The sequence below is a fragment of the Centruroides sculpturatus genome, unplaced genomic scaffold (genome assembly GCF_000671375.1).
Source record: "Centruroides sculpturatus isolate CEXI.00-Female unplaced genomic scaffold, Cexi_2.0 scaffold116, whole genome shotgun sequence".
NCBI classification, from domain to species: Eukaryota; Metazoa; Arthropoda; class Arachnida; order Scorpiones; family Buthidae; genus Centruroides; species Centruroides sculpturatus.
This window is the reverse complement of record NW_019384401.1, coordinates 553266-578717: the sequence shown is the minus strand read 5'-3', so window position 1 is coordinate 578717 and position 25452 is coordinate 553266. Positions and strand designations below refer to the sequence as shown.

At 31.5% G+C, this 25452-nt stretch overlaps 2 protein-coding genes, 1 long non-coding RNA gene and 1 pseudogene across 4 annotated transcripts; 3 read left to right on the top strand and 1 right to left on the bottom strand.

The window, feature by feature from the left end:
- Positions 1 to 793: 793 nt before the first annotated feature.
- On the bottom strand, positions 794 to 2815 carry LOC111618650. Its single transcript, XR_002755606.1, has 2 exons — positions 2675 to 2815; positions 794 to 1185 (listed from the first exon to the last, which is right to left on the bottom strand). It is a non-coding gene; the product is annotated as an uncharacterized LOC111618650 (long non-coding RNA).
- Positions 2816 to 5049: 2234 nt separating this feature from the next.
- Positions 5050 to 11832, top strand: LOC111618667. Of its 2 annotated transcripts, none has more exons than XM_023360222.1 (6): positions 5050 to 5386; positions 7738 to 7893; positions 7965 to 8251; positions 8550 to 10578; positions 10744 to 11303; positions 11390 to 11832. In XM_023360222.1, the coding sequence occupies exons 1-6, from the start codon at positions 5356 to 5358 to the stop codon at positions 11600 to 11602; spliced, it is 3276 nt and encodes a 1091-aa protein (XP_023215990.1). In that variant the 5' UTR covers positions 5050 to 5355; the 3' UTR covers positions 11603 to 11832. The 2 variants fall into 2 exon arrangements, with proteins under 2 accessions (XP_023215990.1, XP_023215991.1); XM_023360223.1 differs by lacking the exon at positions 5050 to 5386 and adding an exon at positions 6351 to 6595.
- Positions 11833 to 11958: 126 nt separating this feature from the next.
- On the top strand, positions 11959 to 16319 carry LOC111618653. Its single transcript, XM_023360209.1, has 6 exons — positions 11959 to 12043; positions 12225 to 12380; positions 12452 to 12738; positions 13037 to 15065; positions 15231 to 15790; positions 15877 to 16319. Exons 1-6 carry the CDS (start codon positions 11959 to 11961, stop codon positions 16087 to 16089), a joined length of 3330 nt encoding a protein of 1109 aa, XP_023215977.1. The 3' UTR covers positions 16090 to 16319.
- A 112-nt stretch (positions 16320 to 16431) lies between these two features.
- LOC111618666 lies at positions 16432 to 21019 on the top strand (annotated as a pseudogene).
- The last annotated feature ends 4433 nt before the right edge of the window (positions 21020 to 25452 follow it).

The window sequence follows — 25452 nt, the reverse complement described above, 5'->3', positions numbered from 1 at the left end:
CGAAGAAGTAACGGTTACATCATAAGGCTACGCCATCTCGAAAAGGAAATAACAACAATCGAATGTTGAATAGAACAGATAGGTGAAAGAATAATGACAGTTCACTTGGGTATCTTCATTCGTTTTGGCAAAGGCATTTTCTCTGTGTTGGCCGTTTGCTAAATAATCGATGACAAACCCCTTCCAACCGCGGTTTTGTAGTTAATAATTATATTTTTGAAATATTTAGGAGGAGGAGGAGATGTTCCTCCGCACCAATTTTTCGGTGGAAATTAAAATCGGAAAGTAATTATCGTTAATTTAGTATGGTCATAAGTGAAGGCGATCGAAATTATACAGCTGTTAATTATACCTTCTCGACAACAGATGGCCAGACGTCATAAAATATTAATTCCTCTTTTATGTACTGTATAACAAAAGAGTTTACCCATTCGGCGACATAAATATTGCATTTACTACCGATTTTATTATTCCAAGACAATGGATACCTGTCTACAACTTTGGTAAACTGCTTTTAAAATGTCCCCGATTAAAATTGAGTCTTCCAAAACTTGTAAATGCCAAAACGAATTCGTCATCGCGAACGGTACCATTATTATGATGGATAACGTCATCAATCGCGATTCGTTACGCGTCGTCGTCGATTGCGATTCAAGCGGAAACGTCATACTTAATTACGTCGTCGCATTCGATATCTAACGTATGTTTACGTAACAATCATTTTCGTTCGCCATTCTGAGTTACCATCTCGTTCGTAGAGAAAAAAATAAATTAAATAAATAAATAAATAAACTGCCACAGTAGTCCTTTATTTTAGTAACAATAACCTACATATAAAGATTTTTATTTTATTTACTTTTTCGTTTATCGTTTTCTAATCAAAAACAGTAAAGATGATTGATTTAACGCCATCCCTGTGTTTGAAACTTCCTGTTTCCTCCCCGTTTCGGTTCTTTTGTGTTGGAGTCGAGGGAACGAATATCTGGTTTTCTCATCATTCGATCGAAAATGCCCAAACCAAAAGGATTCAAAGAATCTCTCGCAAACCAGAGTTTGTCCTGCTTGTCAAAAGGTGTTTCCATTTGAAGATTATCTTCGGATTCGATGGCGATTTTTGGATGTTTGAAGCATTCGACTACGAGAAAGCTAGCAGCCATCATCACTGTTAAAAGCTTGCACATCGTTCTGAAGGGGGGAAAAAAATAATGTTTTGTTAGATGAGAGAATACATTTAACCAATTACACGAAGAATAACTTGACTTTTGAAATGCAATGAAAGTGCTTTAAACTGTTTGATTCCTTTGAAAACAAGTCTAATTTTCAGTAACTCGAATCGAAAATATTTATAAAATAAAATCTTAGAACGCTTTAAAACTGAAGATATGTTCGGATTTTATTTTTTAAATAGTGACAAAAATCTTAAAGAGTTCCATTACTTTCATCATCTTTTATTATAAATAATAACTTACAAAGCATTTTAATTAAATAGAACAATTAAAGGATTTGCGTTGAAAAATATAACTTTAAAATTAAATAAAACATAAACAATTTAAATCCTAGACTTTTCTAACGAAAACAAGATCTAAAAATATTCAATTTTATTACAAAAAATACAGTAATAAGAAAGTATAGTAAATTAAATTTCGTTATTATTTTATTTTATCGCCTTTAAACCGCTTTTTTAATTAAAATTTAGCTCTTTGTTTTCCGCGTAAAAAATTATCGCAATTAATTAAAGTAGATTAATATATGTCTATCTTGATTCTAATTTAAGTAAATCAATTATTATTTTTTCTGAAATAATCATAATTAAAATTTTTAAGAGATGATAAAATCACAATATGAAAAATTTCGAAAATTTTACAGTTAAAAGAAGTCTTTATGGGGATCCTCCGACTTCAGTATTTTTTCAAATTATTTTTTCTTTTTTTTTTCACTTCTCGAAAGAAGATAAAATTCAAATTTTATCTTGTTTCGAAAGCTGGTTCGAACAAAACGAAAGTGTAGAACTAAGAATAGAATAATCATTTCGAAACCAAAAATTTAATTTTATAGGGAAAAATCGTATAAGACACCAATGCAGATGTTTATAAAATATTGGCCAGTAGTTGACAATTCTCCGACGAACAATGCCTAAATCTGTTAGCTACTAGAAGAGAAATTTTTACATTGAAAACCAAATAGATTTTTGATATTCTGTATTCGTCAACAAACCAGAGTTTATTCATGAATCAGTAATAAGAAATGTTACTTTCTATTTGAAATTTCGTTCAAACATTCTTATATGATTGCCAAATAAACCACGAAAAAAAGAATTCGGTCGAAAGAAAACAACGGTAACGAGCAAGAATGGATAAGAATTCTAATATATGAGTTAGACTAAATGAATTATTTTCATATACAAGTGCTTTGTTATCATAGAAATCAACAATAAAAGTACTTTCTTGCGATCGAATTCGTCGTCATTAAACAAGAAACAGATAAAAACATCTTGTAAATGTGTATTTATGTACATAAAATAAGTCAAAACATGTAAGAATTATAGAATTAATAGATTTTTATAGTTTGAAATATAGTATACGGCGTATAACCCGCACAATTTATGAATATAAAAAAAAAAAATTCCGAATTTTCTTACAGCTGAACTAAAATCAATGTATCAGAGTCTACTTACCTGATATATTATTTCGGTTTATTCAAAAATAAAATCTGTATAACTTCCCAGAGTTTCCGGTTTTTATAGCTTTGGGGGTGATGTTGACGCCATTTTTGATCACGTCACTCTTTCGTGGACGAATGAGACAGGACAAATTTTTGATAATAAGCGTTATCTGATTATCAGAAGATGTTAAGTGGTTTTTTTTTTTTTTTTAAATGTCTAATTCGTTTTTGTTTTTACGAAATTTAAAAATAAACCGATATATTTATTAAAATTTTATCCTTTCAATAAGCTAACCTCTAGAGATAGATAATACTCTACTTAATTAAATTTTAAATAATAAATAAATCCATTAAATTTTCTTTTCTTTTTTTTTTCATAATATGTCGAATTTTTGGGGATTAGAAAAGAGGATTAAAGAGAAATTTTCCAAAAATATTAACTGTAAAAATTCGAAGCATTTCATTTGTATGAACCAACTCTTAAAATGTATTATGGTTTTTTTCATATTTGTTCTTCACTTAACAAATGTATAATTAACATTTTTTATTTAATTATTTAATGAAGAAATAGAATTAATTTCGAATTTTAAGGAGAAATTCCAATTAAACTTTTGAAAGGAATTATTTTCAAGAAGGGACATCCTATAAAATCTAATCTAAATGGAAAGTGGAGAGGGTGCTTAAAATGGCGCATTTTCGATTAAGTGCAGATAAAACAAACGTTTAACTCGTTGTTTTCTTTGAAATAACATTATATAAAAAAAGTATTTAATAATCAGAAAACCGTTTTAAAAGTAATTCAATTAAAATAATTTAGTTAAAATCACTCAAAAAGTTTAAGCGCAAACTTTTAATCGTCGTTCCTCCGGTAAAAATTTTGGCAGATTAACGATTACTGGGAACATTTTCTGTAAAAACAATTCTAAACAGTTTGGCATGGTTCCTGTAAACAGGCGAATCTGCCTAATTTCATGATGTTTAATTTAAACATTCGAAAAAAATGTTGTTTTGGTTTATTGACGATAACCATCCACAATGGATGAATAAATACATTCAACAAAATTCTTGAGGAAAAAATCATTTTTTTTTATTTATAAAATAAAATCTTAGAACGCTTTAAAACTGAAGATATGTTCGGATTTTATTTTTTAAATAGTGACAAAAATCTTAAAGAGTTCCATTACTTTCATCATCTTTTATTATAAATAATAACTTACAAAGCATTTTAATTAAATAGAACAATTAAAGGATTTGCGTTGAAAAATATAACTTTAAAATTAAATAAAACATAAACAATTTAAATCCTAGACTTTTCTAACGAAAACAAGATCTAAAAATATTCAATTTTATTACAAAAAATACAGTAATATAAAAGTATAGTAAATTAAATTTCGTTATTATTTTATTTTATCGCCTTTAAACCGCTTTTTTAATTAAAATTTAGCTCTTTGTTTTCCGCGTAAAAAATTATCGCAATTNAATTAAAATTTATATATTAATAAGATAAATAAATAAAAAGTTTTAAGTTTTATTTATTAATTTACGAAAGACGAAATTTGATAATTTACACGTGTACAGATTGTTTTTTTTTTTTTTATTTTAAAACTAATTTTTCTTTGCTTTTTAATTGCTTTTCTTTATTAAAAAATAACACAATAAGTAATTTACTCGACGATAAATTAAATATACAGTAATTACGTCAACAAAATATAATTTCTTTTACGTAACGCATTAAGATGGATTGGAGACGAGGAGAAGAAAAGACGACAATAAAATTCGAATTTTTGTTTGTTCTAAAGCTCTTAAAACTTTATATTACATTTATTTAACTTATTAAATTGATTTTCTCGACAAAAATTAATTTTAACGAAGAGGGAAAAGAGCAAAAAATATTCTCCTCCCGACTTCGATTTCTCTTAACGAATCTAATTTCGGAAATTAGCAAGTCGATACTTGTTTGAACTTGCTTAATTACTTTTTATTCCATTGGTTAATTTACCGAACAAACAAACAATTTTATCGTTAAGGCATTTTTAAGATCCGACACATCGCGTTAAAACGAATATAAAATTCCGTAATTCGTTGTCGACACGATATAACGACACACTAAGAATACTTTTTAACTTTTCTATTGTTCTGTATCCCCTCTTACTGAGCGATACCAGATTTTTATCCTTCTACATCTTACATAAACACGCTTTTAAAAGTATTAAACTCTTTAAAAAATTAACTAAAATATTCACTAAATCGATGTATAACGAAATTTTCTCCATTCTAATTTTATAAGTAACCTAATTATTTCGTAACGTTTTAGATCGATAGAATTTTTAGCTTCGGCGACAGGTTTTTAGATCTGTACTAAAAATAAAACAGTACACACGAGTAACCGATAGTTTTTTTAATATGTGAAAATTGGGTCGAACATCTCTCAGAATTCGTGACGTGTTTATTGTTTACGCAAAAGTAATGGAAAGACGATAACTTATAGATAAGTTTCGGTGCAAATTATCAGTCACACGCATCGACGAGTGTCTGTACGCGATACGTACCACACACACACACGTACAGTACAATACGCTCTCCCCTATTAAGTATTAAACAGTTTTGAAGGTCGAATCGAAACTCGTTTTCTACGTCTATGCTCCTTCCTGAAAATATATTTCTTAACCAAACGTGATTTAGATCGTACGAGACATGTCCCACTTCATCGGGGACAATGGACAAGGTAAGTCTAAAAACGCTAAATTGATATTTTCTAAGGACGCCATTTTTAATTCGAATACCCAAAAAAAAAACCTTCCCTTCAATTCTTAAGTCTCGTGTCTTTTGAGAATTTGATATATTATCGAAAGTTTATTTAAAAAGAAATCAAACGATTAAAAAAATGTATCTGTTGATAAAAAATGTTTTGAGTTAGTTTACGGTGCGTGTTGGTGTTAGAGGAAAATCGAAATTTGTCGTGTTTTTATAGAAATATTGTGTCAGCAAGGTTATAAAGTTTTCCTGTTCGTGTCGATATTTCGTTTAAGAAGTGTTTTAATTTCCTCACTCGCTATTTTTTTAGAAGGTCAATGTATAAGCTTATAAATCTTCTGGAAGTTTGAATATTTCGAGTGAGATAAGAAGAAAAAGTGTACACTTGTACCTTTATCTCTTACTTTAAAGAATACGTAATCCAGTTATAAAACTATTTTTATCGAACTCGGATCTTTTCTAATCGTTACTAAGGTTTCAAAGACCTTTTACCAGATAACGCAACACAGTTATTGTTATCTGCAACTAACAAAACAAGTTTTAGCGATAAATAATCAATAAAAATAAATTTTATTTATTTAATTTTTTGATGTATTTTTAGCCCGTTTCTATGCATTTTAATTGATAATTTTAAGTATTGTAAAATATCGAAAACGACGCGACAATCGCCATTCAAATGGTATCCAGTCGAAGGTTATGAATCACTTTTCATCTATTGTTTATGGTTAATCTTCTAGATAATATCATAATTTTTTAGACTCTATTGTTCTCGGATAAGAACTGGATATATTAATAATATAATTAGCAAACTATACAGTACACTTAAACAAAATTCGAAGTTTTAAGTCATTTGGCGTTGGGATTTTGTAATCTTCCAAATGCGATTTAAAAAAAAATAACTAAAATAATTAAATATATTAAAATAAACAAGTAAAACGCCCGTGCGATTGATAGTATAGAGGAAGAAGCAGAAATGTTTACAGTACTTTACCTCCGTCACGTGTTTTTCTACAAGAACATTATTGGTCGAAGTCGATTAATCTCAACTATTGATAACAGAAATCCCGAATTGCTATAGATTATATTCAGTGACCGACTCGAAATCAAAAAATGTAGCTTTAGTTATTGTCTAAAAAGTTTCTGTATAAGAAAATGAAACGTTGCAGAAGAAAATCTCAAGGTTTGATATATTTTCTATATTATAAATATAATTTTTTACACGTAAACACGTGGTTTATTTCGAATAGTTTTTTTTAACAATACCTTCAGCTAAATTATTCTATAGATGAATAAATTACAGCTGAAGTTTAATATACTTTAATTATAATTTATAGTCCTTATATATATTATTTTTATAAATTAATTATGAATAATTACTTCACATTCGTCTTTAATTCGTTTAACTAGATTAATCAATGGAATGTTTATTTTGGAGTAGGTTTAAATTCCAAGTTGAATAAGCGATAAAGTCGATTAAAATATGAAAAAATTGATTTTTTTTTAAAATAAACTTTTATGTAAAAACTTGTATTGATGTTTAACGCCAAGGAAAAATTGATACGTTGCAATGTTGGAGTTGCCTGAGATAAAAACAACATCCGGATTGTCATTCATCAAACAAGAGCTACTTGTAATCCAAGTGCAACAACTGTTAAAAAACATTAATAGAGAAGAATTAACGACACAAATTATATTTATTTTTCTTTTTTATTTATTTTTCCCTATCCTTACATAACATTATGCAGACTTCTTCCTCTTTAAAGACCATTTCTATACTTTAATTATCTTTCTTTTGCTATTTATAAAATTTGATACGATAGAAACGTAAAAGATGTTTGCTATTTTATATGGAAAAAAGAAAAAAAGCAATTGTTTTCTAAGTAGAAGAAGACCTTGAAATGATTTCTCAACACCAATTTATGGAGCTAAACTGTAAACTTTTATTCTGTATCAGAACTTTTTGGAATTAATTTTGAACATGTCTTTGTTTTGTTTTGTAAATTAGGAACGTTTTAAACTTTTTTTTAAAATATATTATAGGAAATTTTTAGGTTTAAATTTTATATAAACTTGAAAATAACTTTAATTACAATTATAATAAATTTCGTATGAATTTTGTCTGAAACTATTGTTATTTTTCAGTATTATAGATTATAATTTAAGTGTTTTTTTTTTCTATATTTTCACACTCTTCCATATAAAAATTCAATTTAAAAAATGTTTAACAAGTTTTAAAAGCTATTTATACGACATTTTAAACATTAAACGAATGCTTACTAACGAAATGAAATTCATACAAAATCTTTTATATATTTTATTTAGATATCATCAATATTTTGGTCAGATGTCGAGACGTTTTTGTCGACAGAATTGCTTCTTTATGGATATGGATATGTGAATCTTTCAATTTATTCGCTCTCTACACATCACGAGATCTGTGGGACAAGTTCCATCTCTGGTTGTGCTACATCAAAAGCAGTAAGTGTAACTGTAAATACAGTAATATCCGAAATCCTCCAACGTCTATAATTTGTATTATTCCGTGACAGGATTAATTCTAGATCGCAGAGAGAAACAGAAGTTGTTAGAATGGGTCAAAGACAATGTAGCCTCCAATAGAAGACCTTCGAATACATTCAGGAGATTTTCGGAATGTTTCTACGAGAATCCTGCCGATTTTTCCAACTTTTGGAGAGATGGCATCTTGTTGTGTGCTTTAGTGGAGGCGTTGGTACCAGGTTCGTGTCCTCGTTACGATCTCCTTAATCCCGAACATAAGTGGGACAATGCTAGATTGGCGTTGAAACTTGTGGAAAAGAAAATTGGCATTAAACCGGTAAGAAAGTCAAATTTTAGATATAAATTATTATATTTTGGGCACTTTTCAGTTGTGATTTACAATAGCGTTGACATATTTTAATTTTAGTGAGTGTTGTTTTAATCGTTTATAATTAAGGACACAAAATAAAGGTGGAATTTAGGCTAACTCCCGCTCTGTTAGAGAAGCAATAATGATGTAACAGACATTTCAGTAAATCTATGTTTTTACAAATAAATTTCCCTTAAAAACTTATTTAAAAATAAGATAGTTTAATATTTTCGTATTATTTAAATCGATTTACTATAAATTTTAGGAAGTAACAACGGAAGAGATCATAAAGTGCAATCCGAAGAACGAGAAGAAAGTGGCATGTTTGTTGGCACAAATCAAAGTTGCTTCCAGCAAATTGAAAGTGAGACCTACCATCAATCGTCCAGACGAAGAAGACGATGACAACGTAGTCTTTGATATTGAACAAGAGTGTTTAGCTAGAGGCATGGGATTATCTGTTGCAGTCATAGGAAGGCAAGCGAGATTCAACATTTTCTTAAAATCCATTTCTAACTTGAACATAGTTATCGAGATCAAAGGCAAAACTGGAAGTTTATGTAGCGAGAGAATAACCAACAGATCACCGAAACGGAAAAATTCTGTAGAATTAGAGAAGATCGAGAGGAGAAAAAATTTACAGAGACATATCAGAAATATACCTTTCGAGTACGAAGTGTTACCTGGAAAAATAATAGTGGGTTATACGCCCGTCGAAACTGGGCAACACAGACTCAGCATCATATGGCAAGGACAGCACATCATGGGAAGTCCTTATACAGTAAACGTAGACGATACTCTTCGTCACGACAATAGCGAAAGCTCAAAGAAATCAAAAACATTTCTTCGAGTTGAGAACTCTTACAGAAATGATACAAAACCAAAAGAATCGAGCCAAGGTGATGTAGAGAAAATCCTCAAATCAAAATTGGGTTCGGTGACTAAGAAACGAGTCTTACGCCATATTATGGTTGTGAATGGCAAAGAAGTAGTGGTAGAAGCTGATTCTAATGATGTGGTATCTGTTCTTGGAAAACTGACCAAGGAAACTGCTACAGATAACGAAAACAGCGAAAATACCACAAACAAATTAACTCAGGAGTGTAGTTCAAAAGGTAGCGAATTTATGGCTCACTATCCATCTCCGTCAAAAAACAAGATGGTGAGCACTCCTCCGAGTTTAACAACAGTTCTCGAAGGTATCGATCAAACAGATTCGGATCTATTATTGCATAATCTCAAGTCCAGAAAATCTTCTAAACCCTTAAATAGTCCAAGTTTAGATAAGAAGGAACGCAATTTACTAGATTCTAGTATATCAAAAAACGAAAATATTCTAAAAATAGACGAAGACTTGACTACATTAGAAAAAGAGGAGGAAACAACGCTTCAAGAAGATGGAATCCATCATCTCGATGATGACAATTCTCAGATAAACACAGACTTATTTTTGAATTGTTTGTCTGAAGTTAGTTCAAGAATCTCTACGCTTTCCGATGGAGTTAACTCTGATCATGAATCTGATTCTAAAATGGATCTGATTAAATTTGATGCTTCACCATTAAAAATAGAAAATTCGCGTGAACATATATCGGAAATTTTTGAAGAACAATCGAAAAAGTTACAAGAAAGTTATAAAGCATCACCAAAAACAAATTCCAAGTTTATTGAAGATGAAAATTTTGAAAGAACGGAAGAAAAACTGCATGTAGAGGGAGAGGATAATAAATTATTTATTAAGAATTTAGACGAAAATCGGACTCAAAACGAAGAAGTAATCGTGAATCGTGAAGTTCAACAATGTCAGAAAGAAGGTGAAGAAGAAAATGAATTTTACTGCTTACCTATTATAAATGAATGTAAAGAGAACACTTTTTTAGAAAAACACAATTCTAAAGTTTCTACCATCGATTTTCAGAATGATTTCCGTACAGAAGAGAACACGACAAAATTTGTTTCTGTAAATCCTTCGACGACAATAAGAGATTGTGTAGAAAACGACCCGCATCCGATTCGAAAGATAAACTATCAGAAATTGTTCAAGTCGACGAAACTCGAAGGAAGTTTGGTCAAAAATAAAGTTCAAGAATGGGAACGTGCCATGAATAAGGCATCAAACAACGAAACTAAAGAAATTCTCGTAGAAGAAATGACTAGACCTGACTCCCCAATTTTGGTGTCCGTTCGCACTAGGAAACAGTTTTGGGAAAATGGTGGTCACATTTCGGAAGTAGATCACACTCCCGGAACCGATTGTGACGTAGAGGACAGAGACGTCATCCGGAGAATTCCAGGTACGACGTCGTCCGTTTATTACGAATAGAACGAATATCTGTTGTTCCCGTCCTTTTGTGCCATTGTAACTCTTTTTCTTTTTGTGTTTGGCGTCGAGTCTTTCCTCTGCTCTTTCTGTGTGTGTTTACGGATATCGTATTCAAATTTTCAAAAATTTTCTGCAGATCGTTCGGCTTCTGTCGGCGCCATTTATCCCTTTCGTCTAAGCAAGATTAGTTTAGATAAATCCACACAAGTCGACTTCGAAGACTTCACAAAGACCAATGTTCTCGGAAGAAAAAATGGTTCGGTCAATGAAACTCCAGATTCCGAAGACAGTGGCATTTGCGAATTTCACCGTTCTGTAAGAGCAAATCATCAGAAATATAGTCCTTCAGCATGTCGTCATCGTCATTTCAATTGCAATCGCAATCACTTGTCACCAAAACAAGAATCGATTTGTAGCGATCTAACAGATGCAACATCGATCAACACAGATTGCGATCGAGGATTCATAGACGATGAAATTCCCGATTATGCAAACCTCTTGTTAGATAATTACGTGTCTTTTACTGGTCTTTTGGATACAGAAAGACCAATATCAAGGCGAGAATTATTAAAACACGACTTTTATGACGTCGAGGAGGAATTTCTGAAAGAACCGTCAACTCCAAGAGCGGAGAGATGTCGTATATTTGGTACGGGAGTTTATTATGGTCAAGTATGTCTGAGGAATCATTTCCAGGTAAGTGTTATTATTATACCTCTATCACACTGATATTAATATATACTGTGATCGAGGTATAACGCGAATTTAAATGTATTTTATAGGTAAGAACCAAGGGAGCAGGACCAGGGTATCTGACCGTTAACATTCAGGGCGCGGGAAAACACGACGTGACGGAAGTCACAATCATCTATAGTGGAAACGAACTGTACGACATTTTATACGAAGTGTCCCAACCAGGATATTACATCATCTCGATAAAATGGGGCGATTTGAATATACCAGAAAGCCCATACATATGTAAAATTACTTATTAACTGTTTGTACGAGAAAATAATCATTTTTACCGTTGGAAAAATTAGACCAATCAAAACTTGGAAACTTGTTTTAGTTTCTAACATATTTTATGTGGAACATTTTAAGATCGATCATATTTATTTTTATTATTACTTAAAAGAAAAATGTCATGAGCAAAATAACGCGAGACAAAATGGAATATAAATATTTTTGTGCCAAAGTTTAAAAAGTAATAAAAATATTTTATTTACTTATTAAAACTTAAATAATCACGTTCACGTAGACCTTGGAGCATTTACAGATCTAAAAATAAATCTGTAGGAACAGTATGCATAATTTTAGGTTATATTAAATATTTTTACTAAGCCACTAGAACATGTTTTCAAAGAATGTAGATTTTGACGCTAACTCCAAATATATTTCGATNTATGAATTTTGTCTGAAACTATTGTTATTTTTCAGTATTATAGATTATAATTTAAGTGTTTTTTTTTTCTATATTTTCACACTCTTCCATATAAAAATTCAATTTAAAAAATGTTTAACAAGTTTTAAAAGCTATTTATACGACATTTTAAACATTAAACGAATGCTTACTAACGAAATGAAATTCATACAAAATCTTTTATATATTTTATTTAGATATCATCAATATTTTGGTCAGATGTCGAGACGTTTTTGTCGACAGAATTGCTTCTTTATGGATATGGATATGTGAATCTTTCAATTTATTCGCTCTCTACACATCACGAGATCTGTGGGACAAGTTCCATCTCTGGTTGTGCTACATCAAAAGCAGTAAGTGTAACTGTAAATACAGTAATATCCGAAATCCTCCAACGTCTATAATTTGTATTATTCCGTGACAGGATTAATTCTAGATCGCAGAGAGAAACAGAAGTTGTTAGAATGGGTCAAAGACAATGTAGCCTCCAATAGAAGACCTTCGAATACATTCAGGAGATTTTCGGAATGTTTCTACGAGAATCCTGCCGATTTTTCCAACTTTTGGAGAGATGGCATCTTGTTGTGTGCTTTAGTGGAGGCGTTGGTACCAGGTTCGTGTCCTCGTTACGATCTCCTTAATCCCGAACATAAGTGGGACAATGCTAGATTGGCGTTGAAACTTGTGGAAAAGAAAATTGGCATTAAACCGGTAAGAAAGTCAAATTTTAGATATAAATTATTATATTTTGGGCACTTTTCAGTTGTGATTTACAATAGCGTTGACATATTTTAATTTTAGTGAGTGTTGTTTTAATCGTTTATAATTAAGGACACAAAATAAAGGTGGAATTTAGGCTAACTCCCGCTCTGTTAGAGAAGCAATAATGATGTAACAGACATTTCAGTAAATCTATGTTTTTACAAATAAATTTCCCTTAAAAACTTATTTAAAAATAAGATAGTTTAATATTTTCGTATTATTTAAATCGATTTACTATAAATTTTAGGAAGTAACAACGGAAGAGATCATAAAGTGCAATCCGAAGAACGAGAAGAAAGTGGCATGTTTGTTGGCACAAATCAAAGTTGCTTCCAGCAAATTGAAAGTGAGACCTACCATCAATCGTCCAGACGAAGAAGACGATGACAACGTAGTCTTTGATATTGAACAAGAGTGTTTAGCTAGAGGCATGGGATTATCTGTTGCAGTCATAGGAAGGCAAGCGAGATTCAACATTTTCTTAAAATCCATTTCTAACTTGAACATAGTTATCGAGATCAAAGGCAAAACTGGAAGTTTATGTAGCGAGAGAATAACCAACAGATCACCGAAACGGAAAAATTCTGTAGAATTAGAGAAGATCGAGAGGAGAAAAAATTTACAGAGACATATCAGAAATATACCTTTCGAGTACGAAGTGTTACCTGGAAAAATAATAGTGGGTTATACGCCCGTCGAAACTGGGCAACACAGACTCAGCATCATATGGCAAGGACAGCACATCATGGGAAGTCCTTATACAGTAAACGTAGACGATACTCTTCGTCACGACAATAGCGAAAGCTCAAAGAAATCAAAAACATTTCTTCGAGTTGAGAACTCTTACAGAAATGATACAAAACCAAAAGAATCGAGCCAAGGTGATGTAGAGAAAATCCTCAAATCAAAATTGGGTTCGGTGACTAAGAAACGAGTCTTACGCCATATTATGGTTGTGAATGGCAAAGAAGTAGTGGTAGAAGCTGATTCTAATGATGTGGTATCTGTTCTTGGAAAACTGACCAAGGAAACTGCTACAGATAACGAAAACAGCGAAAATACCACAAACAAATTAACTCAGGAGTGTAGTTCAAAAGGTAGCGAATTTATGGCTCACTATCCATCTCCGTCAAAAAACAAGATGGTGAGCACTCCTCCGAGTTTAACAACAGTTCTCGAAGGTATCGATCAAACAGATTCGGATCTATTATTGCATAATCTCAAGTCCAGAAAATCTTCTAAACCCTTAAATAGTCCAAGTTTAGATAAGAAGGAACGCAATTTACTAGATTCTAGTATATCAAAAAACGAAAATATTCTAAAAATAGACGAAGACTTGACTACATTAGAAAAAGAGGAGGAAACAACGCTTCAAGAAGATGGAATCCATCATCTCGATGATGACAATTCTCAGATAAACACAGACTTATTTTTGAATTGTTTGTCTGAAGTTAGTTCAAGAATCTCTACGCTTTCCGATGGAGTTAACTCTGATCATGAATCTGATTCTAAAATGGATCTGATTAAATTTGATGCTTCACCATTAAAAATAGAAAATTCGCGTGAACATATATCGGAAATTTTTGAAGAACAATCGAAAAAGTTACAAGAAAGTTATAAAGCATCACCAAAAACAAATTCCAAGTTTATTGAAGATGAAAATTTTGAAAGAACGGAAGAAAAACTGCATGTAGAGGGAGAGGATAATAAATTATTTATTAAGAATTTAGACGAAAATCGGACTCAAAACGAAGAAGTAATCGTGAATCGTGAAGTTCAACAATGTCAGAAAGAAGGTGAAGAAGAAAATGAATTTTACTGCTTACCTATTATAAATGAATGTAAAGAGAACACTTTTTTAGAAAAACACAATTCTAAAGTTTCTACCATCGATTTTCAGAATGATTTCCGTACAGAAGAGAACACGACAAAATTTGTTTCTGTAAATCCTTCGACGACAATAAGAGATTGTGTAGAAAACGACCCGCATCCGATTCGAAAGATAAACTATCAGAAATTGTTCAAGTCGACGAAACTCGAAGGAAGTTTGGTCAAAAATAAAGTTCAAGAATGGGAACGTGCCATGAATAAGGCATCAAACAACGAAACTAAAGAAATTCTCGTAGAAGAAATGACTAGACCTGACTCCCCAATTTTGGTGTCCGTTCGCACTAGGAAACAGTTTTGGGAAAATGGTGGTCACATTTCGGAAGTAGATCACACTCCCGGAACCGATTGTGACGTAGAGGACAGAGACGTCATCCGGAGAATTCCAGGTACGACGTCGTCCGTTTATTACGAATAGAACGAATATCTGTTGTTCCCGTCCTTTTGTGCCATTGTAACTCTTTTTCTTTTTGTGTTTGGCGTCGAGTCTTTCCTCTGCTCTTTCTGTGTGTGTTTACGGATATCGTATTCAAATTTTCAAAAATTTTCTGCAGATCGTTCGGCTTCTGTCGGCGCCATTTATCCCTTTCGTCTAAGCAAGATTAGTTTAGATAAATCCACACAAGTCGACTTCGAAGACTTCACAAAGACCAATGTTCTCGGAAGAAAAAATGGTTCGGTCAATGAAACTCCAGATTCCGAAGACAGTGGCATTTGCGAATTTCACCGTTCTGTAAGAGCAAATCATCAGAAATATAGTCCTTCAGCATGTCGTCATCGTCATTTCAATTGCAATCGCAATCACTTGTCACCAAAACAAGAATCGATTTGTAGCGATCTAACAGATGCAACATCGATCAACACAGATTGCGATCGAGGATTCATAGACGATGAAATTCCCGATTATGCAAACCTCTTGTTAGATAATTACGTGTCTTTTACTGGTCTTTTGGATACAGAAAGACCAATATCAAGGCGAGAATTATTAAAACACGACTTTTATGACGTCGAGGAGGAATTTCTGAAAGAACCGTCAACTCCAAGAGCGGAGAGATGTCGTATATTTGGTACGGGAGTTTATTATGGTCAAGTATGTCTGAGGAATCATTTCCAGGTAAGTGTTATTATTATACCTCTATCACACTGATATTAATATATACTGTGATCGAGGTATAACGCGAATTTAAATGTATTTTATAGGTAAGAACCAAGGGAGCAGGACCAGGGTATCTGACCGTTAACATTCAGGGCGCGGGAAAACACGACGTGACGGAAGTCACAATCATCTATAGTGGAAACGAACTGTACGACATTTTATACGAAGTGTCCCAACCAGGATATTACATCATCTCGATAAAATGGGGCGATTTGAATATACCAGAAAGCCCATACATATGTAAAATTACTTATTAACTGTTTGTACGAGAAAATAATCATTTTTACCGTTGGAAAAATTAGACCAATCAAAACTTGGAAACTTGTTTTAGTTTCTAACATATTTTATGTGGAACATTTTAAGATCGATCATATTTATTTTTATTATTACTTAAAAGAAAAATGTCATGAGCAAAATAACGCGAGACAAAATGGAATATAAATATTTTTGTGCCAAAGTTTAAAAAGTAATAAAAATATTTTATTTACTTATTAAAACTTAAATAATCACGTTCACGTAGACCTTGGAGCATTTACAGATCTAAAAATAAATCTGTAGGAACAGTATGCATAATTTTAGGTTATATTAAATATTTTTACTAAGCCATTAGAACATGTTTTCAAATGTCAAATGTTTTCAAAGAATGTAGATTTTGACGCTAACTCCAAATATATTTCGATTATTATTATATTATTTAAATTTACAAACATTTCACTCCTTCAATCTATATAAATTTTATAAAATATATTGGCCTATACCGTATATGAAAAATCGCACATATTTTGATGCTGCAACTTTATATTTTGGACTAATTAAAACAATAATAATTGTAAGAATTTTTTATTATTTAAGTAATTATTTCGCAATATTACTTAAAAAGAAAAAGAAAAAATGAAATAAAAACTATAGAAATGGATCCTTCAGAGAAAATTTCAATCAAAAGTAAGTTCGAAGATACGATGTTGATTGCTAAAATTAGTGAAAAGATTCGATATATAGACGAGAAACCTTACGACGAAAATATGAGCGATATGGACCTCACCTTTACGAAACTCGCCATTCAGAGTAAGAAAAAAACTGAAAAAGAAAACGAAACAGAAAAATTAAGTAAAGAACAAGAGGATATTCAAACACCCAAAGAAAAAACATTTAAAGATGAGATAATGGAGGTATCAATTTTGGACACAAAACAGGTCGATTTGGATTTTACACAATCTGTTTCGAGTATGTCCAGCATTTTTTTACAAAAAACTGAAATGGATCGATATAGATCCAATTTCGATGATTTACAAACTAGTCGAGAAATGGCTTATAATTTCAGCAACCACAACAAGTTCCTGACTTGGAGAAAGCTTTGGCTCATGTTAGCCAAAGTGCAGAATAGTTTGGGAGTGATGACTGTCACCGACGACATCATCGACGAGATGGAAGAAAACATTTCCAAGTTCGATTTTGAAGATTTTTCGGATGAAAATGGAGACATTAAATGTGACGTGTCAAGCCACAAGAAAATGTTTCAGAAATTATGTCCTAAAGCGGCTGACATTATCGGTCTGAACAGCACCCCTTATTATGCGGAAGACAATTGTTTTCTGATCACGGTTAAAACCAGTTTGGGTATTTTGATGCCTAAGTTGGCCAAAAACATTGAGAATATGGCCAAGTTTGCCGAAAAATATAAAAACTTACCAACTCTTGGATATACTCATTTTCAACCCACTAGATTGACCACTGTGGGACGAAGAGCTTGCATATGGATAGAGGATCTTCTGATGGACTTGCGGAATATGCAAAGATGTCTAGACGACCTCAGGTTCCTAGGCGACAAGGGACTTCTAGGGAACCAGCTCGAAACATTGAATATGTTTTTAAAGAACAATAGGAAGGTGAGAGAAATGGATGCAGAACTGGCAGAAAATGCAGGATTCTACGCTTCAATTTCTATCTGCGGACCTACTTATAGTCGAAAAGAGGATTCTCAGATTGCCATTTGCCTGGCTAGTTTTGGAGCATCTATACATAAAATATGCACAGACATAAAATTGCTAGATAAGATCAATGAATTCGAAGAATTTGCGGAGAGAGACGGTCCGAAAATGTCGGAAAAGTGCAACGAGTGTTGCGCTGCTGCTCTTCATTTAATGAACTCTGTCCACGTTACGCTTCAAATAGTTGCCACACAAATGTTAGAGTTCGTTCCGAATGATTACTATAGCAGATGGCTTTCCATCCCCCAGGCTTTTCTATTGGCGGATTACATACTAAATACATTAGAAAATGTGATCGATACTCTAACGGTGCGCTCCAAACTAATAGAGAGGAGAGTTAGAGAAGAGATTCAACTTATCCAGGCTGATTGTATCGCCAAAGAAATGCTGAAATTAGGAATACAGAGAATGGAATGTTACGAAAAACTTCAAAAATTGGAAATGGAAGAAAGCGAATCCATGCGCATTACCAACGAAATTCATCTGGCTGAAAGAATGAAAAAAGATCCCTTCTTCGAACCCATTTCTCATTACATCGAAGAACTGTTAAATCCGAGGAAACATATAGGAAGAGCCGTGAGTCAAGTCAGTGAATTTCTTAAAGATGTCAGACATACTTTGAGTGCATATCTGTAATATTTCGTTTGTATAATAAAAATTCGATTAGTTTTTGTAAGTTCGCTGACCTGGTGGAGATTGGGGACTCAAAATAACCACTTCTCGGACACCAGTGTATGTTCGCCGACTTCCAGGGGGAATCGTTAATCCCGCGTCAGGATGATCTAGGATCGTTCGCGTGTGGGTGTGGCGGAGGAAACACAGATGACAAGAATCTCACAAAAACCCGTTTATTTTAAACGTAAAATAACTTACACTATGAAACAAAAATGTTCTTTAAACAATTGGATGTTCGAATTGTCGAGGGTGTTTTCTAATGTTGCTCTAAGGTAGGTCCCGGAACAACGGCAGGTGTGGAGATTCGTCAGTCGGTATCGGTGGTCTGAGTCCGTAGTCACAGGTTACAAGTTGGACACAACAGACGGAAAACTGCTTTTGCACGTTGACTAACCGTGTGCAGGTGCAGTCTCTAAGAGAAAGACGATTCCTGTTCGAGTCACCAGAAAGATCCGCTTCGAAGAATCTACTTGACATCATTCGTTACTCTGGATGCAAAATGTTGATGGAACTTTGAAACTTGCGCTCATATTTTCCACCATTGTTGTCTAGTCGGTGACGTTTTTGAAATTTAACGACACGATGCGATGTCCCTTTTCATCATTAACCTTTCCCCTTTTCAAAATTTCTATGTTCTAATTATTTGTATACGAGAGACTTGTCAAAGGTCCATCTCTACTGGAGGTCATTCGTTTACAATTATTATTTATAATTATTGCGTTCTGTTTACATCAATAGCGTTTTTTTTTCTCTCGTCGCGGTTTCATATGACTATCACAACTAATCCGATCTTTGATCGTTTTTTCCTAGTTTCGTTTTACCAAATTACTATAATAAATCTTTAATATTAACCCGTTTTTGGGACTTCACATTTTGACAAACTCCCGTTCATACGAACGTTCAGTCTTCTCAGTTATGTTCATATATAGCAATTACAGTAATAAATGATAAAATCAACTATAAACTTCATATACCAGATATTCCAGTTTTTACTATTTTAATAAGGCTCATAAAATTAGATATTCAAAAACTGAACTTTACTAAATAAAACAAGGAAAGGCAACCAAATGACTTAAATATCAGGTAATCAAATAATGTCGTTTTTTGAAATGTTGGGGGAGCTTGACATTTTTGTTTAAAATAACGTTATCACCAAAATATTAACCTTCACATTCAATTACACTTTCCCAATGGAAAGGCAGTTTGAAAATGTCATTTTTAGCATTAAAAATTGACTTACTTCCTGCGATTTGTAAATTGTTTTCCACGCATATGATTATCTACAGATAAAAATATATCGTAATCCGATGGAGATAAGCCAGCAGAATAGGAAGGATGAGATAAAAGTTCCCATCCAAATTGCATTATTTTATTTTTTGTAATTGCTGCAATAACTGAGTAAGCGTAATCTTGAAAAGAAAAACACCTCAACGATTCACGAAAGATGGCTGTTTTAGTCTTAATTTTCCATGTACTGTACTTTGTAGCTGCTCATTGTACAAATCAGCTTGAGGATTTGACCAACGTTCAAATACTCGTGATGAACATAGATTTTTTTTTCCTGGAGTAATTTAAATCATTTATAAAATGGTATATTCAAAATGCCTTCTGTTCAGGTGTAGTTGAATGTGAAGGTAAATCTTTTGATGAATAAAATTATTTTAAACAAAAAATACAAGCCCTTTTATTCATATTTCAAAAACGACATTATTTGGTTACTCGATAAAGTATTTCATGTTTAATATAAAAGTTTATGGAAAATTAAACCTAAACGTAATAGTCAAGAATCCTCGATTCTAAGCAATTTCGAGGAAAAAAGGAACCAATTTTAAGCTATTGAATTTAAACTCTCTTGCACAAACAATGTAGTTGGCATATACGAGTGCATATACAATGGTTCTATAAACAAAGAAAATTAAACATTTTAAAAATTATATTTAAATACAGCTGAATCTAATCATTTGCTTTTTCGTTATATATATATATATATATAGACTGTATATATGATGAGCCATTCACAGGTCAAATCGATCTACTCCCTCCCTTAGTTATGCGAAAAATGTATCTTGGAATAATCGTTATTTTATATGTCGTTAGAGAAAAAGTTATGCCTGTAATATATTCTACAATGTTTATTTAAATTTTAAAACGATTGTTTTTAATAACGTATATCATTAATTTCTTTTGTGGAGTTAATCAATTTAGCAAATCAGTGGCTCATATAGGCTTAAAGATCTTTTTTAACCTAAAAAGTTTTTACATTGCAATTTATGCATGCTGGGAATGAGAAATTGTAACTTTTTGTTCAAATCTATCAATTCTCATAATACTCTCTCTCGATATGTTAGCATCCCCTACAAACACGTAACATGTAATATTATAACACAATCTCATTGCATTAACTTTCACTGTTCCAGAAATAATATCCAAACATGATGATAAGAATGCTGCAAGAGCTTAATTTTCAAAGTTAAAAATATTTTTAATTCTTAAGATAAGATTATTTATCCATAAACCTTTTGGTTTTATTTATGAATAATATGCTATCTTCTACAGAATAGTAATTAATTCTATGAATTTCAAAGGAGTTTTTTTTAGTGTAAATTGATTTCTTTGAAAATAAATGTTTAAAACACACCAAGATTATCAAATTTCATTGAGATTTCATTCCAAAATCATCATGTATACTCTCTTTCACTTTCTTTTTATTTAAATAAAATAAGTGTTTGAATGTAGATTATAAATACTTACATTTTATATATACAGTCTAAGGTAGCTAAGATAGTTGATTCAATGTTTTCAAGTTGAAAAACCCAAATTATTTACAAATAAAAATAAAACATATTATATTGTCTTTAAATTAAATCCATTACTGATGGAACAATTCTGTTATTTTTCAGTGAATGCATGCAAAATTAGAAAATGTCTTACATTGTGTCATTTATTTGATTTCTTTTGTTACATTTTACTATTATTTTCAATAGAATTATTGGCAAACTTTTATTAATTTGAATAATTCAATACTGATCTAATTATGTTTGGTGTTATTATACAAATGAATAATAGATATTTCATTTGAATACATGTATTATATTTTAAAAATACAACTATTTCAATTATGGCATATATTTATAAAGTTTATTTGAAAACAATAAAGATATTAAAAAATATATATATATTAACACACACACTACAGATTAATATTAATAATATGTCAAAAAAGCATAAAGAGCTAAATTTAGGTTTAATAATTAATTTAATAAAATAATTATAAAAAAATTACACTGTGATAAAAGAAAAAAGTTACTAAAAATTTGGTATTCTATTTGTGCAAGCATGAACTAGAAATTTCACTATTAGTTTTTAATTTAATGTCAGTGATAAAATTTCCAATAAAAATAATTTAAAAGTTCAGTTGAATTTATGAAAACAAAATTATTGCAAAATATATTTCATATTACAGGTGTACCCAAAGTTATGACCCATGTCATAATAAAACCAACTGCAGATATGACCATCATATATTTCATATGACACTTCGTCTAATCTAACAAGTGTTGTCACCTTCTGATCTTTGCATTGTGTGTCTGTATAAAGACCAAAAATGTCTGGATTTTAAGAAAATTTGGCAAATCATCAATAATTAATTATTTTTTAATAATACAGTTCATTTTATAACAAACAAATATAAACAATCTGATGATTTAATTAGTATGTCATTTGTAACAACATTTCAGAGTAGGGGTGCANAGAATCTTGTGACTAGAGTGATTTAAATTTCTTGTAATCATCATCATCATGAGATTTCAATAGGTTTTTCAGCTTGTAAAAGGAAGAAACTTACTCTATTTTGTGTTCACATAAAGCAGAAACTTCTGAAAATGTTGGTATGTTTTTTTATTTCTGTCCATATTGTGTTCCTGGCCAAAGGCTATTTTGATTTTAAAACAGCAGGAGACTTGCTGTTTTAAAATCAAAATAGCCTTTGGCCAGGAACACAATATGGACAGAAATAAAAAAACATACCAACATTTTCAGAAGTTTCTGCTTTATGTGAACACAAAATAGAGTAAGTTTCTTCCTTTTACAAGCTGAAAAACCTATTGAAATCTCATGATGATGATGATTACAAGAAATTTAAATCACTCTAGTCACAAGATTCTCTTGATTTGAAAATATCTCAATTTGAAATCACTTATTTAGTTTTTAACATATTTTAGCTTGTTAGTACTAAGCCATTGTTGATCAAATTGAAATTTGTATACTGGCATGTCATTACATCTGAATCATGCATCTGATGTCTGTCATGTTTATAAATTGTTTCTTCAATGTCAATCATGATGATATTCAACTAAATTTCCTGAAATCCATCATCTCAGAAATGAAATAAATATTGATAAATTTACTTCCATTCCTAATGCTTTCTTGTCTTACTTTCCATTTCAACAGTTGTTTAAGTTCATGTCTTTGACAAGTTATAACTAATGTTAACTAACAACAGAGGTATAAAACATACAGCTTTCAGTTCACATCTCATAAGTTTCATCTTAGGCCTCCACTAGCATAAAAATGAATGTGAAACCATTTGCCGTAATTATTTTTAATCACATGACCACATTTTATGTCAAAGCAGGGTTTAAACAAATGTAAAGAAAATTGAGCAGTGTTCAACTTTCAATGTGACTATATCCATAAAACGGTACCATCAACCAATCAAAAGTCAGTCTTCATAAGTGTCTTCAAGAATTCATAATACCCTGTTCGCACCGAGCATTTCAATCTAGATTGCGAACAAGGTCAGCGACTATGCCGTGGTGTGACCTCTCTCGACCATTTCAATCTTGAGTGAAACAAGATTCAATCACGATCGACTCGAGAGTTCTTGAAACTAGATTTAGTCATAAGAGAGATCCCACAAGCCCACACGTGCAAGAAAATACAAGATGGCTGCAGAACACATGTCAGGCTACCAACAGAGAAATAAAAACGACATCTGTCTATTATTAGATGTATGGCAAGAAAAAGTATTTATTTCTAACCAAAACTTCCATTTTGTTTGTTGGTGTTTGTGACTTACCGTGTAGTTATGTCAGTTTTATCATCGTGTGTAATAGCCGGGTTCTTCTCAAGTGGACTGCCTGTGCGAACAGCACGATGTTTGACTGGCGACAGTCACAATCCAGATTGTAGGTAAATCGAGATCAAAGTAAGTCGTGAATTGTGTGCGAACATGGTATAACATCATGAAAAAATTGCAGGAAATGAGCTTTTATGTACATTTGCTCTATTCTATCTCTTGCTCTCATCATTTTGATATTTGTGGAGTTTATTAAATTAGTTTTAATTATCTCCAATAATTTACATGCAAAAAAATGTTTAGTTTCAACTCTTGGTGGTAGTACCATTACCATAAAAACTTCAATACTGGAACTGAATCTTCACTCCAATCCAAGTGCAAGTCCAAATAAGTCCCTTTAATTAAACATAATTATGGTGAGAGTTTTCACACTTGTTTTTATGCTACTGGAATCTTGGCCTAAATAGAATATTTTGTGAGAAAAATTTGATAGTACTTCTGAAATAAGTTTATTTTTCAGTTTTCACAAATTTTTATCTTACAAGGAGAGCCTACGGCTTTGGGGTAACGGATTTTGATGATCTTTGGTGTAGAGGTAGTACACAATGTGAGTGTACTACCTGTAAAATACTAAAGTGCAATACTCAAATATAATCGAGAAAATCGAACTTAAAGTTTTGTTAGCACTTTATATATAAATTATACGTATTTCTATTCGAGCGTCCTGTGGCAGAGTGGTAACGAGTCTGATTCATAAGCTTGAGTTCTCGGGTTCGATTCTCGCGTATAATTTTTTTTTTAATTCATAAATACTTATAATGTATTTATTTATTTACTCATTCATTTATTTCTTATTATTTATTTATTTTAATTTAATTTCTACTATTCCAAGTCTAATATTTTTATACTTTTGTTGACAATAACGGCGCATTCTTGACACCTATGTGTCAACTTTCCCATCTAATTGTTATCACTAACGGTGACCGATCTAATTCTCACTAGGAGCGTTTTTCTATCAGAGTTCTTTTTCACTCACTCTTTAACAGTTCGTTTCTAAATTTCGACACGAATAGACGTATTTGTGTAGTAAAACTTATTTTGAAAAATTATTTTATAATTAAAAAATGTCGTCAAGAGAAGCAAGTTCTTCATGTTGTGACGAAAAAACTGTTGATGATAACTCTTTATACAGTGATGTATCAAAGCAGCATAGTGAAGTAAAATACTAAAGTGCAAAACTCAAATATAACCAAGAAAAACGAATATAATTTATTGAAGCAATATTATATAATTACATAGCATTGTCAGATGTACATGATCGTGAATGATACTTATGATAAAAACATTCAAAACAAAAATTCTGTCTACACCAAGAACAACAAATAAATGCTGCTTTTTTACAATTGCAAGGTATGTTTAAACGAGAACTTGTTTAACTCCTTAAGGACATAGACATTTTTGATATTAATTTATTTAAACGTAAAAAATACTTAAAAACTGAAAAAAACGAAAGAAATGCGTTAATTTTGAAGAAAAATCTTCAAATTTTATTTTCCTTTGTCTCGCCTTTCTGTGAAATTTAACACCGATGAGTCATTGTTTACACATCTGGATGACCTTGAACACAGCTGGAGTTGGATTTCCCGGGACATTCTCATAGACGTCTCGGGATGACAAGGGTTTAAAGTAGGGTGACTACTAGCTAGGCCTATATTTTTAAATATTTTTAAAAAATTGAAATTTTAATTGCGATTTCCGACCCCATCTAATTAATTAAATTTATATATAATAAAATATATTAATTAAAAAAATTAAAAAACTATCGGAGGTCGTTTTTGACATCAGAAACTAGCTTTAAATAACTTTAAGGAAGGAAAATC

Excerpts from the sequence above, each read along its gene's own strand:
- LOC111618667 (XM_023360222.1), top strand. The coding sequence starts at position 5,356 with ATGTCCCACTTCATCGGGGACAATGGACAAG. Across the intron at positions 10,579-10,743 it reads CGTCATCCGGAGAATTCCAG|ATCGTTCGGCTTCTGTCGGC; the intron begins GTACGACGTCGT and ends AATTTTCTGCAG. Across the intron at positions 11,304-11,389 it reads GTCTGAGGAATCATTTCCAG|GTAAGAACCAAGGGAGCAGG; the intron begins GTAAGTGTTATT and ends TGTATTTTATAG.